The 15092-nt window shown below is 43.4% G+C and overlaps 6 protein-coding genes across 6 annotated transcripts; 3 read left to right on the forward strand and 3 right to left on the reverse strand.

Moving 5' to 3' along the window:
- Positions 1-448: 448 nt before the first annotated feature.
- On the forward strand, positions 449-2446 carry O0I10_001587 (uncharacterized protein; the record flags this gene model as incomplete). The annotated part of the gene is made up of 9 exons (XM_058481681.1): positions 449-542; positions 599-930; positions 986-1043; positions 1116-1293; positions 1382-1568; positions 1635-1935; positions 2022-2089; positions 2139-2244; positions 2319-2446. 9 exons carry the CDS (start codon positions 449-451, stop codon positions 2444-2446), a joined length of 1452 nt encoding a protein of 483 aa, XP_058347538.1.
- A 2141-nt stretch (positions 2447-4587) lies between these two features.
- Positions 4588-6165, forward strand: O0I10_001588 (uncharacterized protein; the record flags this gene model as incomplete). Its single annotated transcript, XM_058481682.1, has 8 exons — positions 4588-4757; positions 4817-5040; positions 5124-5210; positions 5276-5629; positions 5689-5809; positions 5895-5946; positions 6001-6072; positions 6127-6165. 8 exons carry the CDS (start codon positions 4588-4590, stop codon positions 6163-6165), a joined length of 1119 nt encoding a protein of 372 aa, XP_058347539.1.
- A 607-nt stretch (positions 6166-6772) lies between these two features.
- On the reverse strand, positions 6773-7666 carry O0I10_001589 (uncharacterized protein; the record flags this gene model as incomplete). Its single annotated transcript, XM_058481683.1, has 3 exons — positions 6773-7119; positions 7174-7329; positions 7420-7666. 3 exons carry the CDS (start codon positions 7664-7666, stop codon positions 6773-6775), a joined length of 750 nt encoding a protein of 249 aa, XP_058347540.1.
- A 986-nt stretch (positions 7667-8652) lies between these two features.
- Positions 8653-10202, reverse strand: O0I10_001590 (uncharacterized protein; the record flags this gene model as incomplete). Its single annotated transcript, XM_058481684.1, has 8 exons — positions 8653-8682; positions 8754-8859; positions 8921-9068; positions 9132-9293; positions 9347-9373; positions 9445-9564; positions 9629-9899; positions 9984-10202. The coding sequence occupies 8 exons, from the start codon at positions 10200-10202 to the stop codon at positions 8653-8655; spliced, it is 1083 nt and encodes a 360-aa protein (XP_058347541.1).
- Positions 10203-13620: 3418 nt separating this feature from the next.
- Positions 13621-14112, forward strand: O0I10_001591 (uncharacterized protein; the record flags this gene model as incomplete). Its single annotated transcript, XM_058481685.1, has 2 exons — positions 13621-14038; positions 14096-14112. 2 exons carry the CDS (start codon positions 13621-13623, stop codon positions 14110-14112), a joined length of 435 nt encoding a protein of 144 aa, XP_058347542.1.
- A 154-nt stretch (positions 14113-14266) lies between these two features.
- Positions 14267-14968, reverse strand: O0I10_001592 (uncharacterized protein; the record flags this gene model as incomplete). Its single annotated transcript, XM_058481686.1, has 3 exons — positions 14267-14281; positions 14367-14776; positions 14953-14968. The coding sequence occupies 3 exons, from the start codon at positions 14966-14968 to the stop codon at positions 14267-14269; spliced, it is 441 nt and encodes a 146-aa protein (XP_058347543.1).
- Between the last annotated feature and the right edge of the window lie 124 nt (positions 14969-15092).

Genomic DNA, 15092 nt, shown 5'->3' on the forward strand with positions numbered 1-15092 from the left:
TCGGATGTACTATCGTACATGGTCCTAGCAACAATGAAACCAACCATGGTGCACGTTCTTGTAAACATCCCGCTAGATTTCATATTAAATCGCGAATAATTTAAGTTTTTACCCCCTTGGTGGTTCCCCTAGACGGTTCCCTTAGGCGACTCACCCTCACGAATACACCCATTTTATTACTAGAAGCCTTCTTGATAGCCAATGTTAGGTAGCTAGTATATTAATTTTCCCATACAATGCTTTCGATGCCATCTGTTGACTGGTTGAGAAGGAGTTGGCTACAGCTTGCTAACATCACGCAGCATTACACGCACTCTATTCCACTTCACCTGCATATGCATGCATGAAAGGAAGACCCAATACGGTTTTGAGCCGGCTCTCCGTAACATCTTGTATTCGCACCTTCTCTTTCCTTATTACCACATACGTTGTTGCTCTATCGAATCCTATGAGAAGATACAGCCAATCATCACCATTGCGAGGAAATAGCTTTCTTTATGTTGTCACCGCGTTTGCAGCTCTTGGACAATTTCTCTTTGGATGTAGGCAATAGCATGGCAAACTTAAGACGCCTATCAACAACAACATTATTTCATAGACGATCAAGGAGTGATGTCCGCTATTCTCGTAAACCAGCGATGGCTAGAATTATTCCATTATCCGGATGCGACAATGAAGGGCTTCATTGTTGCCATTTTTGAGCTAGGAGCATTGGCAACCTCTATAATTGCTGGTTGGGTCATTGATTATCTTGGACGTGTAGCTGCCATCCGTATCGGTGGTGCAATATTCATTGTGGGTGGTACACTCCAAACGGCGTCCAACAACACTGTGATGCTACTTTTGGGTCGTCTCATTGCTGGTTTTGGTGTTGGCTTCTTTAGCACTGTCATCCCTATGTATGTTGCAGAGCTAGGCCGTACCACCAATGTAAGCCATCATTGATCAAAACACGACTTGGGGATAACTGGGTTTTCATTCACAGCGTGGAAGAGTCTCAGTATTCAGCACCAGCATCATTCTTATAGGCTTGGCATCATCAGGTTCGCGATGAGCATAAGGAACCACGATCATTACCAATTTACAGCTGGCTATGATACCACCATCATTAATAGATTACATCGATCTCGGGTTTTCATGGGTGGAAAGTCATTGGTCATGGCGAGGCCCATTGTTGATGCAACCATTGTTTGCAGCCATTCTTGTGGTTGGCACTTTTTTCCTCCCTGAATCACCACGATACCTCATCATGAAAGAACAAAATGACAAGGCATTCAATGTGCTATCTATCATGTGCGTATTTCCATTACCAATCAAAGGCAACCAGCGCCTTATCCAATGAATGAAAATGACATTTCATCATATGCTTACTGATTCTTAGACATGATAAACCTTGCGAACATCCTGATGTCTTGAATGATTACAACCGAATTCTACATGCAGTGCAATACGAAACATCCCTTGGCAAGTCGAGTTGGCGAGAACTTTTTACCACATACAAGCGACGTTCAGCTTTAGTTATCATTGTGCAAACTTGTGTTCAGCTTCAAGGAATCAACGTCATACCAGTTGAGTAATCCAGAGCCCTCAGCATCGAGAAAATGGTATCCAACCTTGTAAATTTCATCATGTAGTACTATGCACCAATAATCTATGAATCAGTTTTCGGTCCTGGTAAGCTGGCGCTGGTAATGAATGGCGTCAGTGCTACCTTTTTCATATTTGGAGCGTGGACGTGCATGTTTTTGGTCGACCGTGTTGGTCGACGACCATTGTTTTTACATACAAGCCTTCACCTAGTGGTCTGGTTTGCAATCATGGCGGTGTTTACTAGTGGTGTCGTCGAAGCCCATATATCCCAAATCATGGTCATAATTTGTGGGGTGGTGTTTATGTATATTTTTGGCCTTGCATGGGCACCGGTGTCATGGCTTTGTTAGTATAGCCCAAGGTGTATGCTCTATGCATCATCTTTATCCACCCACTCACATTCAGAGCTAACTAAGAGCCCACTTAAATAGACGTATCTGAGATCTACCCCTTGCGTGCTAGAGCACGAGGCATGGCATTGGCTTCGCTGACACAATGGGTAAGGGCACGTGGTTCACCAACACTTTCACAAGATAACATCTTTATAGGCTTGGAACTTTGCGGTGGGGTTGTGGACCCCGCCACTCCTTGAAGGCATCGGCTACCTTACATACATTTTCTACGCGGTCATATGTTTCCTCACTTTTGTTATCAGTACGAGTATTTCCAATTACAAATGGCTGCACATGGTCCTATCTATGAGTGCTCACGCTTACCTTTCGATTTAGTGTATTATATGTGTGTCGAGACCAATGGAAAATCTCTAGAAGAAATCGATGTTCTTTTTGGTGAAGTAAGCCATGCAGAGCAATACGCTGACTCCGATGGTATATCGGATAACAAAGAACCCGTATAAAAAGTACCCCATTGAGGATAAAGATAATTGTCGTTTAAGTAAAGGCTTACATCACACTATGAAAGCAATGAGTATTTTGGAGTAAGAACAAATTTAGGATTACAGGCTCCCATGTCAGGTACAATACGCTTGTATTGGATCTTATCAGTGAATGGGTTAGTGGTTGTGATGGGATTGTGTAGGCTGTACAGCGTCGTTTCCTAGGCAACAATGCGTGGAATTTACGCATGCAGATGACAAGCGATCTTGTTTGCCGTGGATTTTTTGACACTGTCACTTGTTGCTTGTATTCGCATGCAAACTTGGTTATGTATGCATTCATGTGCTTTGTTACCTTTGTAGCTGAGGGTCCTCCCAACTCATACCCATATTACTAGCGGCTCTAAAAACGTTTGCATCCTATCGTTTGGATGGCTATTCTTTAGGCGTGTAGAAAGTGTATACCGTGCATGGCCTTAAGTCATTGAAAGAGAAGATGCCATCAGCTTTTATTGTTCAAATTAGTCATGCACATCTTGGACTATGTATGAGCACTGCGTCTCGAATTTAATCATCAATCGTTGTTCTGCTAGGATTAAGGTCTATCGAATCTTGGTAAAAGTTCCATGAGAATATGAATGCATCATTTCCTAGAAAGAAGCATAGAATAGCTTACCATGGGCGTTGCGAAAGGTTTCCCAAAATGACGAGCTGCCGCTTACCGCCAAAGTAATGCCGCCACCAGGAGGGCAAGCCTGATGTAAAATGGTATGCTTTACACAATGCCCCTTCTTGAATGGATGTACTCTTAATGCAATGATACCCGAGAAGCAGGATAGCATCCTTTCTACGTTGATATGAACGTGTAACAATTGGTGCGCAGTATTGGCAGGACGTCCGATATGGCTTCGCTCATGCCATCTTGTCCATGTTACATTTTTGGTGGTGATGGTCCTGGCACCTGATCCCCGCATCTTATGCGTAAGACATCGATTGCCCTTTTGTACAACAGACCTAGAACACAGATCGCTTGCTTGTGGATGATCTTTTGTGATATTAAAATCTTCCATAAAACTTTAGCCATTGAATCAGGCTGGCAATTTGATGGGGTTGTTTCGGCTGAACGCCCATATCGAGCATAGCAACGTATTATATATGATTTGAAGCCATGGATTTATGTCACTTGACACACCGGCATGTGTGTACTCATGCACATTATTGTTACCAATGGATATGGCGCGGTGCTCCCCGTCTTCCTAACGTCACTTTTTTTTGCACACATCATCCGACACAACTCTAAGTTGTCAGGTACAAGCTTTTGATATTCCCATGGCAACGTGGTAAATCTACCATGGTTCAGCTCTTCATCCTTATATCCATATCACAAATGCTGATGATGCTCAATGCAAAGCACCGCACAAAAGGGAAGCAGGATGAGGTGGATCAGCTTAGCATAAGGCATTTACATTATTATTGCTGCCACGTTGTATCCTAGGGAGGGGTATCATTGCTTTGCCCATCCATGTTAGTGAGGACACGTTGCATTAGCAGAATTCCATCGTTGTGTATCGATTGAGATGAAAATCTGACAAAAGATGTAATAGACCAAAAGAGGAAGTGTGGTAAGCTCATATGAAAAAAGTCATATAAACATTGTAGTAGCACATTTACATGTGCTACAGGAGCCAACTTGAAAAGGAAAAATGTGCAAGAGTTGCTGTTACTTGCTTTGTAAAGAAAATGGATGAGGGAAGGAAAAAGGTTTTCATATACAGGGTTGTCGTATTACTACTACCATCCTTCCCCACCCATTTCTCCACACACATACACACGCTCACAAGCACACAAACCCCAACGCTACACGAATGCATTTTGCGATCACTAATTCATCGTGTACGACCCAAAATCGATATACCGCTTGCACAAATCACCGCTCCTTTGTGAACGACGCCCTGTGTGTGAGAGAGAACCAAGGTCGGGATAGACACAAAATGGTAGTGCACATCATCACAGCCCAGCATCGAAATCGAGCTAAGACGAATACAGCTCAACCATCGTTGATCGTATATAAAGTCCTCGTCAGATTCAATCGTTGTTGATTTAAGCATTAGGATCCTTTTACTACCCCGCATATAACTTTACCCTTTCATTGATTCAACAACATGCGTTGGTCTATTGCTGCTACTATTGCTGCTGCTGTGCACGCAGTCTCAGCTTTGACCGCCTCCTCTATTGGTGATTGCCCTGCACTATCCCCTCGTAAAACGAATGCTACCAGCGTAAAGGATTTACGTCCCGATGATATCAAGGTCATTGGTGCCATGGGTGATAGGTATACACACACGTTAGCAATCCCATTATACAATGTTGACACATCCATTTGCTTTATAGTATCATGGCAGGCTTTGGTATCGCTGGTATCGATCCTGATGGCACTGGTATTCTTAACATTAGCGCTGTCATGGAATCCCGTGGCAAGAGCTGGGCCATTGGAGGCGATGAAGGAGCTTTTACCGTGGCCAACTTTATGCAACATTATAGCCCCAAGATCCAAGGCCCATCCAAGGGTGAACACATTGCTGAGATTTGCCAAGATATTCTCTGCTTAGATTATCGTATGTCTATAATGATTCTCGACAACATCAAACCCATTGATTGACCAAGCTATTGCATGTTCCTTTTTATTTGTGGTGTACAGGTTTCCCCAAGAAGGATGTGCTCAATGGCGCATTGAGTGGTGCCATTGCTGTCAACCTTGACACTGAGCTTGATTATATAGTGAAACGTACGTAATGACTGCATGCTGATCGTTTACAGGTATACTAATGATGCCATCCATTGCTGTAATAGAAATGAAGTCCATGGAGAACATCGACTTTGACAATGACTGGAAGTTGATTACCATCCAAATTGGCAGCAATGATCAATGTGCATCATGCCTTGGCCCATGGGTCAATGATGTTCAACCTGAAAACTATGGCTCTTACGTTGACAAGGTTATTGGCCGTATCAAGGATGAGATCCCTCGCACTATTGTTGACCTTGGTGGTGTCTTCAACGTCTCCCAAGTATACAACCTGACATATGGCCAAGACTATTGTCGCCCATTGCTTGATCAACCAAACGCTCTCACCAATCGTGTTGAATGCCCTTGCTTCCTTGAAAGTGACGACAAGATTAAAAACATGGATAACATTGCTGCTAGTAGGTGTCACATGTCATGGCTTATATGAAATTTGAGTTGCTCACGCTCGTAATAACAGGTTACAATGAACAATTGGTTGCCATCTATGAAAAGTACAAGGGCCAACAAACCGATACCTTTGCAGTCACCTTCCAACCTGCCGACATTAACATTGCTGGATTCCCTGTTGACGCTCTCAGGTAAAGAAAAAAGAATGATCCATGCTTCTACAACCTTTTTTCGGGTAACCGTTGTTCACTGCTTCTTTACTTCTTCAACCTTTAGCAACCTTGATTGCTTCCATCCCGCCGAAAAGACTCACGAATTGGTGGCCAAGGTAATATCGGCTGATAAAAAACGAGGATTTTGCATTAACCATTCTTTGTCACAGATCTTCTGGAACAATCTTTTCAAGCCCCAAGACCAACGTGGTGGTGTATACAATTTTGATCCTGATACAAAGGTAAGCTGCCTCTAGCATGCTGTATACCCATAATACTAATACCACAACAACCAGATCTACTGCCCCTCCGACGACGATCGTATCCAAATCTAAAGCACTGGTGCTTCTCTTTCAATATTTTGCTATCACTACATCTTCTGTATACTTATATTGATAAATTCTCTCTGTATTCGACGTAATAAATCTTTGATTCCCTATGTACATTATGTGGATTGCCATTGCAGAGAGGCTCATTTGAGTGTGTAAGGCCTACCATGGCAGGCATTATGCATCGGGAACATTGCGTTGACAACACGGCTGAAGCAAGGCTACGTATGGAATCCAAAGAATGGTGACAGGAGTAGCACAAGCCTACTGCAAGATTGCGTCTTGAAAAGGAATAGCCCCAAGCCTATACGCCATGATGCTGCTTTCATTTTCAAACACCTCGAAATGTACCTCGATAATGTTGTGCACAGCACAAATATGGTAAGTTTTAATAATGATCTGGCATCTACATTTGGTGCCGTTAATTGGTGGTAGTAAACAATGAAAATGAGTGTAAAATATATGCAAAGGGAGGAAATCGTTTCGTTGTATAATGGATTGGAAGGGTGTGAGGATATAAACAACATCGAGATTGGGGAAGATGATACCATAGGGTAACAAAGGATATGGATCCAAGCGCAATAGCATGGCAAGCACTGCCGACATGTAATGCTTAATAGCGATGCTGATGCATGCTAACGGATGAAAAGGAATGACGCTCATAATACTCGTACGTATGATCATGCTCCTTTCCAATACGCAAACGGGCAAAGCAGCTAGCAATAAACCAAATAAAAGTGATCACTTGACATCCACAAGCAGCTCCCACAATGTATACGGCAGGACCCCAATGGTATGTTAATCCATCCACTTTTGATCCTATCTCCTCGAATGCAGAGCGATAGAGGACTACGGCAAATCCGATTGCCATTCCACTACACACGGCACCCAAGAGACCGGATAATGCACCCAATGTAGGAAGCATGTTGTTTTTACGCATACGTCGCATCATCATTGCAACTATTTAAATGGCTTAGTGAATCATGGATAAAGACAATGGTGATGAACACGTACTGATCATGCCGACGAATGCAAGAATAGCTGAAGGTAGAACAAGGACGGTCGCTTTTTGTGCATTGAGGGCACCTTGGCTGTATTGTTGTACAGCCTGCTTGATGACATCGCTTGAATCAAGATTTATATTGTTAATTTCAGCAAGCTGGTCAATGTCTATAAATCGGATCCCACGCATACATTATATATTAGCAACCAACACCTCATGTAGGCGCAACGATTATTGCTAAACACAACACCACTTACCGAAGGTATACAAGAGGTTGGAGTCGTTGCAGGTATCAGGTTGGTCGCTATCGCCTTTGAAGATACATGAACGATAAAAGCCGTATCGTATGGATTGATTCGTTTTCGTTTGGCTGGCTTCCACAATGAAAATTTTAGGTAGAAACGAGCTGGTGTTGGTTATGCCGAGATTTGCAAAGATCAAAAGCACTAGTGCAAAGAGCGCAAAGAGTAGGGCAAAGTAATGGGATCGCTTTGGAGGAGCCATTTGTTAAATGAATGGGAAGGAAGGAGGGTTGGTCAAAGAGAGAAAGGGAAGGGAAAGAAGAATGCAGTATGTAAATGGGTGCAGAAAGTGAAAAGGCATAGTCGAAATCCTTTAGCTTTCTTGTGTGACATTTTGCACAACGCAATGATGCAACACAACCATCGGATGGATCTACTTGTTACACGAAAGTATATGTTATCCCGCAACTGCTTTCTGATCTCCACCACCAACAATCCCATTATCCACCCCTGTATTGTCGCGTGGTAATCACGCTATGTTTGGCATTACAATGAAACCACTTGCAACCCCCTCATTGGGCTTAATCGTATGTAACATACTTCAAACCATCACGGAAGACGATTGGGACTCTTTGTCTCTTCACATGCAATCATACGAGTGATAATAAAAGGGTCATTTATAACAATTTTGGTAATGCGGATCCAGAACCCGGGACACAATACAAATAAGCGAGGTAAGGTTGGTGTCAAATGCAGTCAACTACTACAACCACAACCTGTCGTACGCAATGCTATTGCCAATACCTGCCTCTGTACCCAAGGAAAGATGACAACGTAAAGCAAAGTATATATACCAATACGTGTAAAGTGATGAGAACATGGCTTATTCTTTATAAAACGGCATAATTGAAAGGTAGAAATCCACAAGAAGGGGGTGGGCAATGTCGGCATACAATAATCAAGTTGCATAATGGATGGGGGAAAAGGAAAGACATAATACGAAAACTATAGTAGAAGATGGTATTGTAGAAGTGACGAGTGTGAATGGCGCACCAGCAGAACAAAAAAGCTTGTCTGTGCTGTCCTTGGCAGCTGCGTATAATGGTAATGAGCAATGGCCGATATTGGTTATCAGAGCTTTTGCTCCGATGGTGGTTGCCATGGAAATTTTGTGCTTGGTAGCATCGATGTAACGGTATCCATGGCAATAAGCAATTGGTGGTGGGTCGAAATAGGTATCCAGGCTGGCTAAGTGTTCTTCAGCATCCAAGGATGGATCTTAAAAATCGATGCTGATATTAATATCATTGCTCTCACGTGGTATTGTAATCTTGTTGCATTGCTCATACCTTGATCTCATTCATAGTTATGCGCTTGCAAGGGTCTTTGCAAAGCATGCCGTTCAAAAGGTCGATTAGGTCATCATCGGCATTGGAAGGATGTTTGGTGCTAATGCTAATGGATGCCCTCATGTTAGTTCTTATCCCTAAATCACTTGGTGCAGGTATCAACTTACCTTGTGTATCTGATGTCCTCATATAAATCAACCAAGCTCTCCCTTGCAAAGGGTAGGCGACCATAACAAAAGCAGTACAAGGTTACGCCCATGGCCCAAATATCGGCAGCTGTTGGAGGAATAGGATTCAAAGGCTTTGGTGAACGTCCTAAATAGAATGATACCCCTGTCAGCGACCATTTCACTTTAGTGGAATGAATGAGAGACATACCTCTGGACAACAATTCAGGAGCCATGAAAGCGGGTGTGCCTCCAGAAATGGATCGAGTGGATACAGCAACAACCCCTTTTTGGTCAACTCTTTTAGCGCTTCCAAAGTCGGCAAGCTTGAGCTTGTCATTGTCTGATAACAATAGGTTCTCGGGTTTGATGTCTACATAGATGGATGAGTATCGTGGTCATGGTTACAAGACGTTGACAACATACCTCGATGGACGATACCTTGCGAGTGTACTAAAGAAAAAGCAATTTGAGAGATCAGTGAGCTGAATTTATGCAGCCAAACACCGCTTAGGACTACTTACAATAATCGACTGCATCCACTAGCTGAGCAAAGTAATCACGACATTTTGCTTCAGGCAATGGATCTGCTGTATGCTTGGTATCAAGTTGCATCACGGGACCTCTTTTGGCCAGCTCCATAACTGATTGATAATATGCATCAGCCAATCATGCGTAAGCTATTATAGGGGAATGAAAATGGCTTACCAAGGAACACTGAATCGCTGTCGGCATCATCGACAACGTCAAGAAGACGAATAATGTTGTTATGGTTGATTGATTTGAGGATGTCAACTTCATCAATGGGCGGAGTAGAATCTTCCATGATCCTTCGGCGTTTGTTTTGTAGGACAAGATTGTCTTGGCTGGATGAAGCGGTTGAAGTGAGGGCACCGGCTCGTGCACGTGGTCCGGCAAAGCGCATCAAATCGTTGTACTGCATTCGACGTAAGCGTGATTTGCTCAATTCCTTGATCGCCTGATAATGAAAACACATTTTCACATGGGATTAGACAATCATTCATCGATCACATTCGTTTGACAGCTGAGTGATAAAACGTACCACAGGTGTTTTGTTGATCTTATCCATGGCTGAATGCACTACAGCGTTGGCACCATAGCCAATTTCACCATCGATACGGTAGTGATGGACGTATTGGGCGTTGTGGATGATATCAGAGAGGGAACGATGATGGCGTTTCTTTTTGTTGTTGTTGTTGTTGTTATCGCCTTTGCGTGTTTCAGAGTATGTCTTCCAAGGGCGTGGAAACCAGCGTGTCATTGTAAAGGTAGTCAATGTAGATGAAAAAAGCATGACATGGTTGGGGAGATGATGGTTTTTATATGTGGTGAGCCACACTGCACCCATTTGTGTCACCTTGGCATTGTTTCTTGACCGGGAGCCTCTGTGTGTGGAAAAAGTCTTGGCTGGTGTCTTTGCTTTTTCCACGTTGCCCGAGTTTTTCCATTTTAGGCGTGCTACCGACAATACAGCCGATAGAATTGCGTCAAGGCACCAACCCTCTCTACTCTATTTTTATCAGACAGGTGCAGGTGTACTTTGTACAACTATAAACAAACCATATAGCTCACTCTTCACATGCCTGCGAGCCATTCGTCATTTGTGTCTGCTGGATTATGCAACAACTGCATGTGTGTAGAAAAATGAATGGTGGTTGCTGTTTTTGTCTCGCTTCAACAATAGCCCCGCTTGCATTGAAAAATACGGGCAGCTTGATGATTGGTGCTGCCCAAATTCACAAAGCGTCTCCTCCTCTTGACATAAATTTCCCACATCACCATCCATCGCTATGATAAAGTGAAGCATCCCCCAATCATGCTTTGTATATATGTGATCAGGGTGCTGAGCTGGGATTCCATTTACCTGCACCATTGTTTTCGGGTTAATATGGGATAGCGTTTTAGACCTTTTCCTTGTTCATCATCCATCACCACACCTTTTCCCCTCGCTTGCATCGCATAAAAGGCATACTGACCCCTTTGTTGCATCGCATTGTTTGTCACACATAGCAAGTGCTCCTCAATGACATCTTTCTTTTGTTTTTGGGTACAGGAGCAGCGCCATACGTCACTGCTGGTAAATGTCGTCAGGTTCTTGGAGCTCTCCAAACGCTCGTGTTGTGAACAATGAATTGAAAGAGATTGCATTATACCTCGTTAACCCTTAATAGATGGATCATTGTGCCAACTTTGTCGTCAAAGTGAATGTCCCGTTTGAGGATGCCATGAAGTCATTCGGGGTTGCAAAGGCTCATAGGTTCATTCAATGATGTCAGATGACTTTTGTTTGCCCCTGCTTTGTCCTTCCCGGTTACTGAGAACAACACCTCTTCCTCTTCAGTGGTTTGCAAGGGAATCACAGCTAATGCCAATATCATGCATCACATTTTTGTTTGTCACCCGCACACTCATCTCCTGCTTCCACACGTAGTTACAATATCCAATGAACGAACGCGTACATATGCATTTTTATAGATCCATTAAAGAATGACCACTTCTAAAACCATGTCGTTGGCTGCAGCTACCATTTGGTTCCCCTCTTCTCATCCTATCGATAAAGGATGTTCATGGACATTAATATTGACTGGTAGTCGACCCTATAGTTGACCTACCTTTTGGTATAGCAAATGAAAGGGGGAGGCGATGATCCTATTGAGTGAGGTGTTTCTGGTTTCGCCGATACAACTGGTGTGGTGGGAACATCGTTGGATAGCCTTCGAATAACGCCAATCAACATGATGCTTGTCTTATCCACGATTGGCTGGCTCCTTGAAATGCTTGTATGATCGAAGCGTGTGCTGTTGCAAGCGCCGTATACTGTCATGCTGAAAAGTGCAATCCTTCCATGTTCTCTCTTTCAATCGTCTCCCAACGCAAATCGCTGTGCTGAAAAAAGCATACCCACCTTGGTTCCTTCATCTTGTACGCTCCCAAGGCTACTCTTTGCTTGATTTTTCACCACTATCTCGATCACACAATCAGTTCTATTGCACGTGTTCATTGCCCTGGTCATCATCAAAGTACCTTACAGCATCAACATTACTGGACATGCTTATTTCAACTCTCTTGACTGAGGTATTCGTGCCATCAAGAAACAAGTACACTACTCGAAGACATGTAAACATACAAATCAAAAGCAAAACACATAGGACCAAAACGATACATACATGTGGACCCGTGATGGAATAAAGTCAGCCGTCATCATCAGGACATCCCTGAAGAACTGCAAAGATGATTACAAAGGTCAATGCCTGCCATATACAATCGCATAACGGCTATCGTTGACACTTACAAAAAGACATTGATAGATCACATAGATGCCACAAAGGGAAGAGATGCGTGATGATAACGTTGATGACGATAGCCTTGCTTTATGCGGATGAAAGTGGGCATTGTTGTCAGTGCAGAGAACACCAATTAAGTCGCGTTGCTGTCAAGGCAATCAGAACACTGTGTCGAAGGAGCTGCTCCATAAACAGCTATGTCTCGGTCACATGAGAATGTGGGTAGCTGATTTGGTGTCGAAGACAAGGACAACGGGGTGAATGGCATGCAAAGGTTGTACACGTTCATGGAGGGGATCGTTGTCCAGTGAGAAGAGAGCGATATTCAAGAGGCTTTGTTGTAATAGAGATCAAGGTGAAAGCTGTTGCAAATGTCGGTTGCCTTGCGAACATTGAGTTGGTTGTAGTAGGGAAAGGAATGAGCTGGGAACTTGTAATAAAGAGAAGAGAGGTTACAATGCATGAACCACCGACTCGCTCCAAGAAGTCAGCTTCAGTTCTCCCTTTTTTCAGCATACTTGCAAAATAAAGATCGAGCGGCTTGATTCATATGAGAAGAAAATGGCATATCATTATGGAGGCTGTGGTGGTGTTGTGGCATGCATGAGTGTGGTTCATTCAGCGTTATATGGAAGAGGATCAGTCTTTTACCTTCTTACAGTAGCCAAACAATACAATGACAACCACAACAAAGAAAGGCTAATGATTACAATGATCATACCCAATTTCACGGGGTTACAAGATGGCTATCCATGATACTTACCAAAGGCCTTTGGTGGATGTAAGCAATCAGTGGAATGTTGTGCTTATATGAATGATGGCATCTTCGTGATCACAAGAGGAGAGAGTGATGAAGTGCTTGGTGTGAAATGGTGGTGGGTTGCTTCATAAAGATCCTTGGAGAGTGATTGAATGTCCACGCATAACGAATTGGCATATACGTCTTAACCCCAAACACGCTGTATTATTACCATTGTTGATTTGGATCATTGTTGGATCAAAACGTCATTATCATCATGCTGACCATGCCATTGATCCTATGATGGTTTTGAGATCTCATGTTCATCCAAGGCACAAAGATTTCGGGATCAGACCCAGGGCATGTCCGAGCCGCACATTTTCTACCTCAGCAATGTATCACAATCCAAAAGCCTACCGCAACCTCATATCCATTTGGATTCCTTCTCTTTTTCTTTACCCATCCACACGACCCACTAAATCAACATGTATGTTCGACACTCGATCCCGATGATTATCAATCAGTCCAATCAACCTTTTACCAGCCGCCACCACACAACGGATGGATGAGGATGATGGATGGATGGATTGGATTATCAAGGATTGACTGATGTTGGAGGCAGTACATAAACTAATTTAATGGATAAAAAAATTAGCATGTCTGCCGAGGAAGATATCGTCATGGAGACCCAAGAGGTCGAGGTTGCCGCTGAAGCCACTCAAGGCCAAATGAGCGTTGAGGATGCTCTTCAAGAAGTTTTGCGTCGTGCTCTTGTTCATGATGGTCTTGCCCGTGGTCTTAAGCAGGCTGTCAAGGCTCTCGACAGACGTCAAGCTCACTTGGCTGTTTTGAACGAATCTTGCACTGAAGGCGAATACGTCAAGCTTGTCGAAGCTCTTTGCGCTGAGCACAACATCAACTTGATCAAGGTCTCTGATCCCAAGAAGCTCGGTGAGTGGGTTGGTCAATGCAAGATTGACCGTGAAGGTAACGCCCGCAAGGTTGTTGGCTGCTCCTGCGTTGCTGTCACCGACTTTGGTGAAGAATCTGAAGCCATGAACGTCCTTTTGGATTGTAAGTATTTATTTCAAAACGAGTGAATGTGATGATGGTATCTAATCAATTCCATAGACTTCAAGTCTCGCTAAATCCCATATCGCATTACGTGCATATAACTCATAGCTTGTGTAATAAAGCCTTGCTTTTTGACTACTGTAATATAATATCATTTTCATTTCACATACAATCACAATGACTTCAAAGATGAGAGTAGAACCACATGCATTTTATTGTTGAGCGGGCTTAGATAAGACCAATCTATATCATCGGAAAAGGAAACATGCCGCATAATGATGAGTACACAAAATGATCCATTCATGCATATTATAATATATACACATACCTTGTTGGCAACATCCAAAGCATCAGCATCGGCAGTAAGACGAACGAAAGCCTTCTTCTTGCCATCGGGGCGGATGAGAGTGTTGACTTGAAGAGCTTGAACATCATAGAGACGCTTGACAGCATCCTTGATCTGGTTCTTGTTGGCCTTGACATCGACAAGGAAAGTAAGAGTGTTGGTTTCCTCGAGCTTCTTCATAGCAGTCTCGGTGTTCAAGGGATATTGGATAACACGGTACTGGTCCATGCGAGGAAGGTGGGGAACGGACTTGCGGGCATACTTGGGCTTACGGGCCAAACGCAAAGTCTTGGGCAAGTGGAAGTGAGTCGAGGTGCGAACCTTACGAACAGACTTGCTTTGAACACCCTTGAGAGCAGCCTTCTTGGCAGCGAGGGCTTTAGCCTTGGGAGCTAATGCGAATGGGGTCGTTAGTTGATTCATTCTCATGTTGCCAATGTCGAAGAAAAAAGTGTCTCTCTCGTGTATCCATCCATTCATCCATTGTTGATATGCGTTCATCCATTCATTCGTAGTGTCGTTCTCATGGATACGAGGGGATACACGATGATTGTTGTTGATCACTCACAGCTCTTTGGCGCCATGTGGATTGTTGATAAAGGAGAAGGAGATCGGAACACAAGGCTGCTCTACAAGTATGGTAATCTAGCGGTTTCACAAATTTACCCACACGCCCCTCCCACCCCCCATTTTCAATTGTGTTAAATG

This window comes from Lichtheimia ornata (genome assembly GCF_029851405.1).
Source record: "Lichtheimia ornata isolate CBS 291.66 chromosome Unknown scaffold00004, whole genome shotgun sequence".
NCBI classification, from domain to species: domain Eukaryota; kingdom Fungi; phylum Mucoromycota; class Mucoromycetes; order Mucorales; family Lichtheimiaceae; genus Lichtheimia; species Lichtheimia ornata.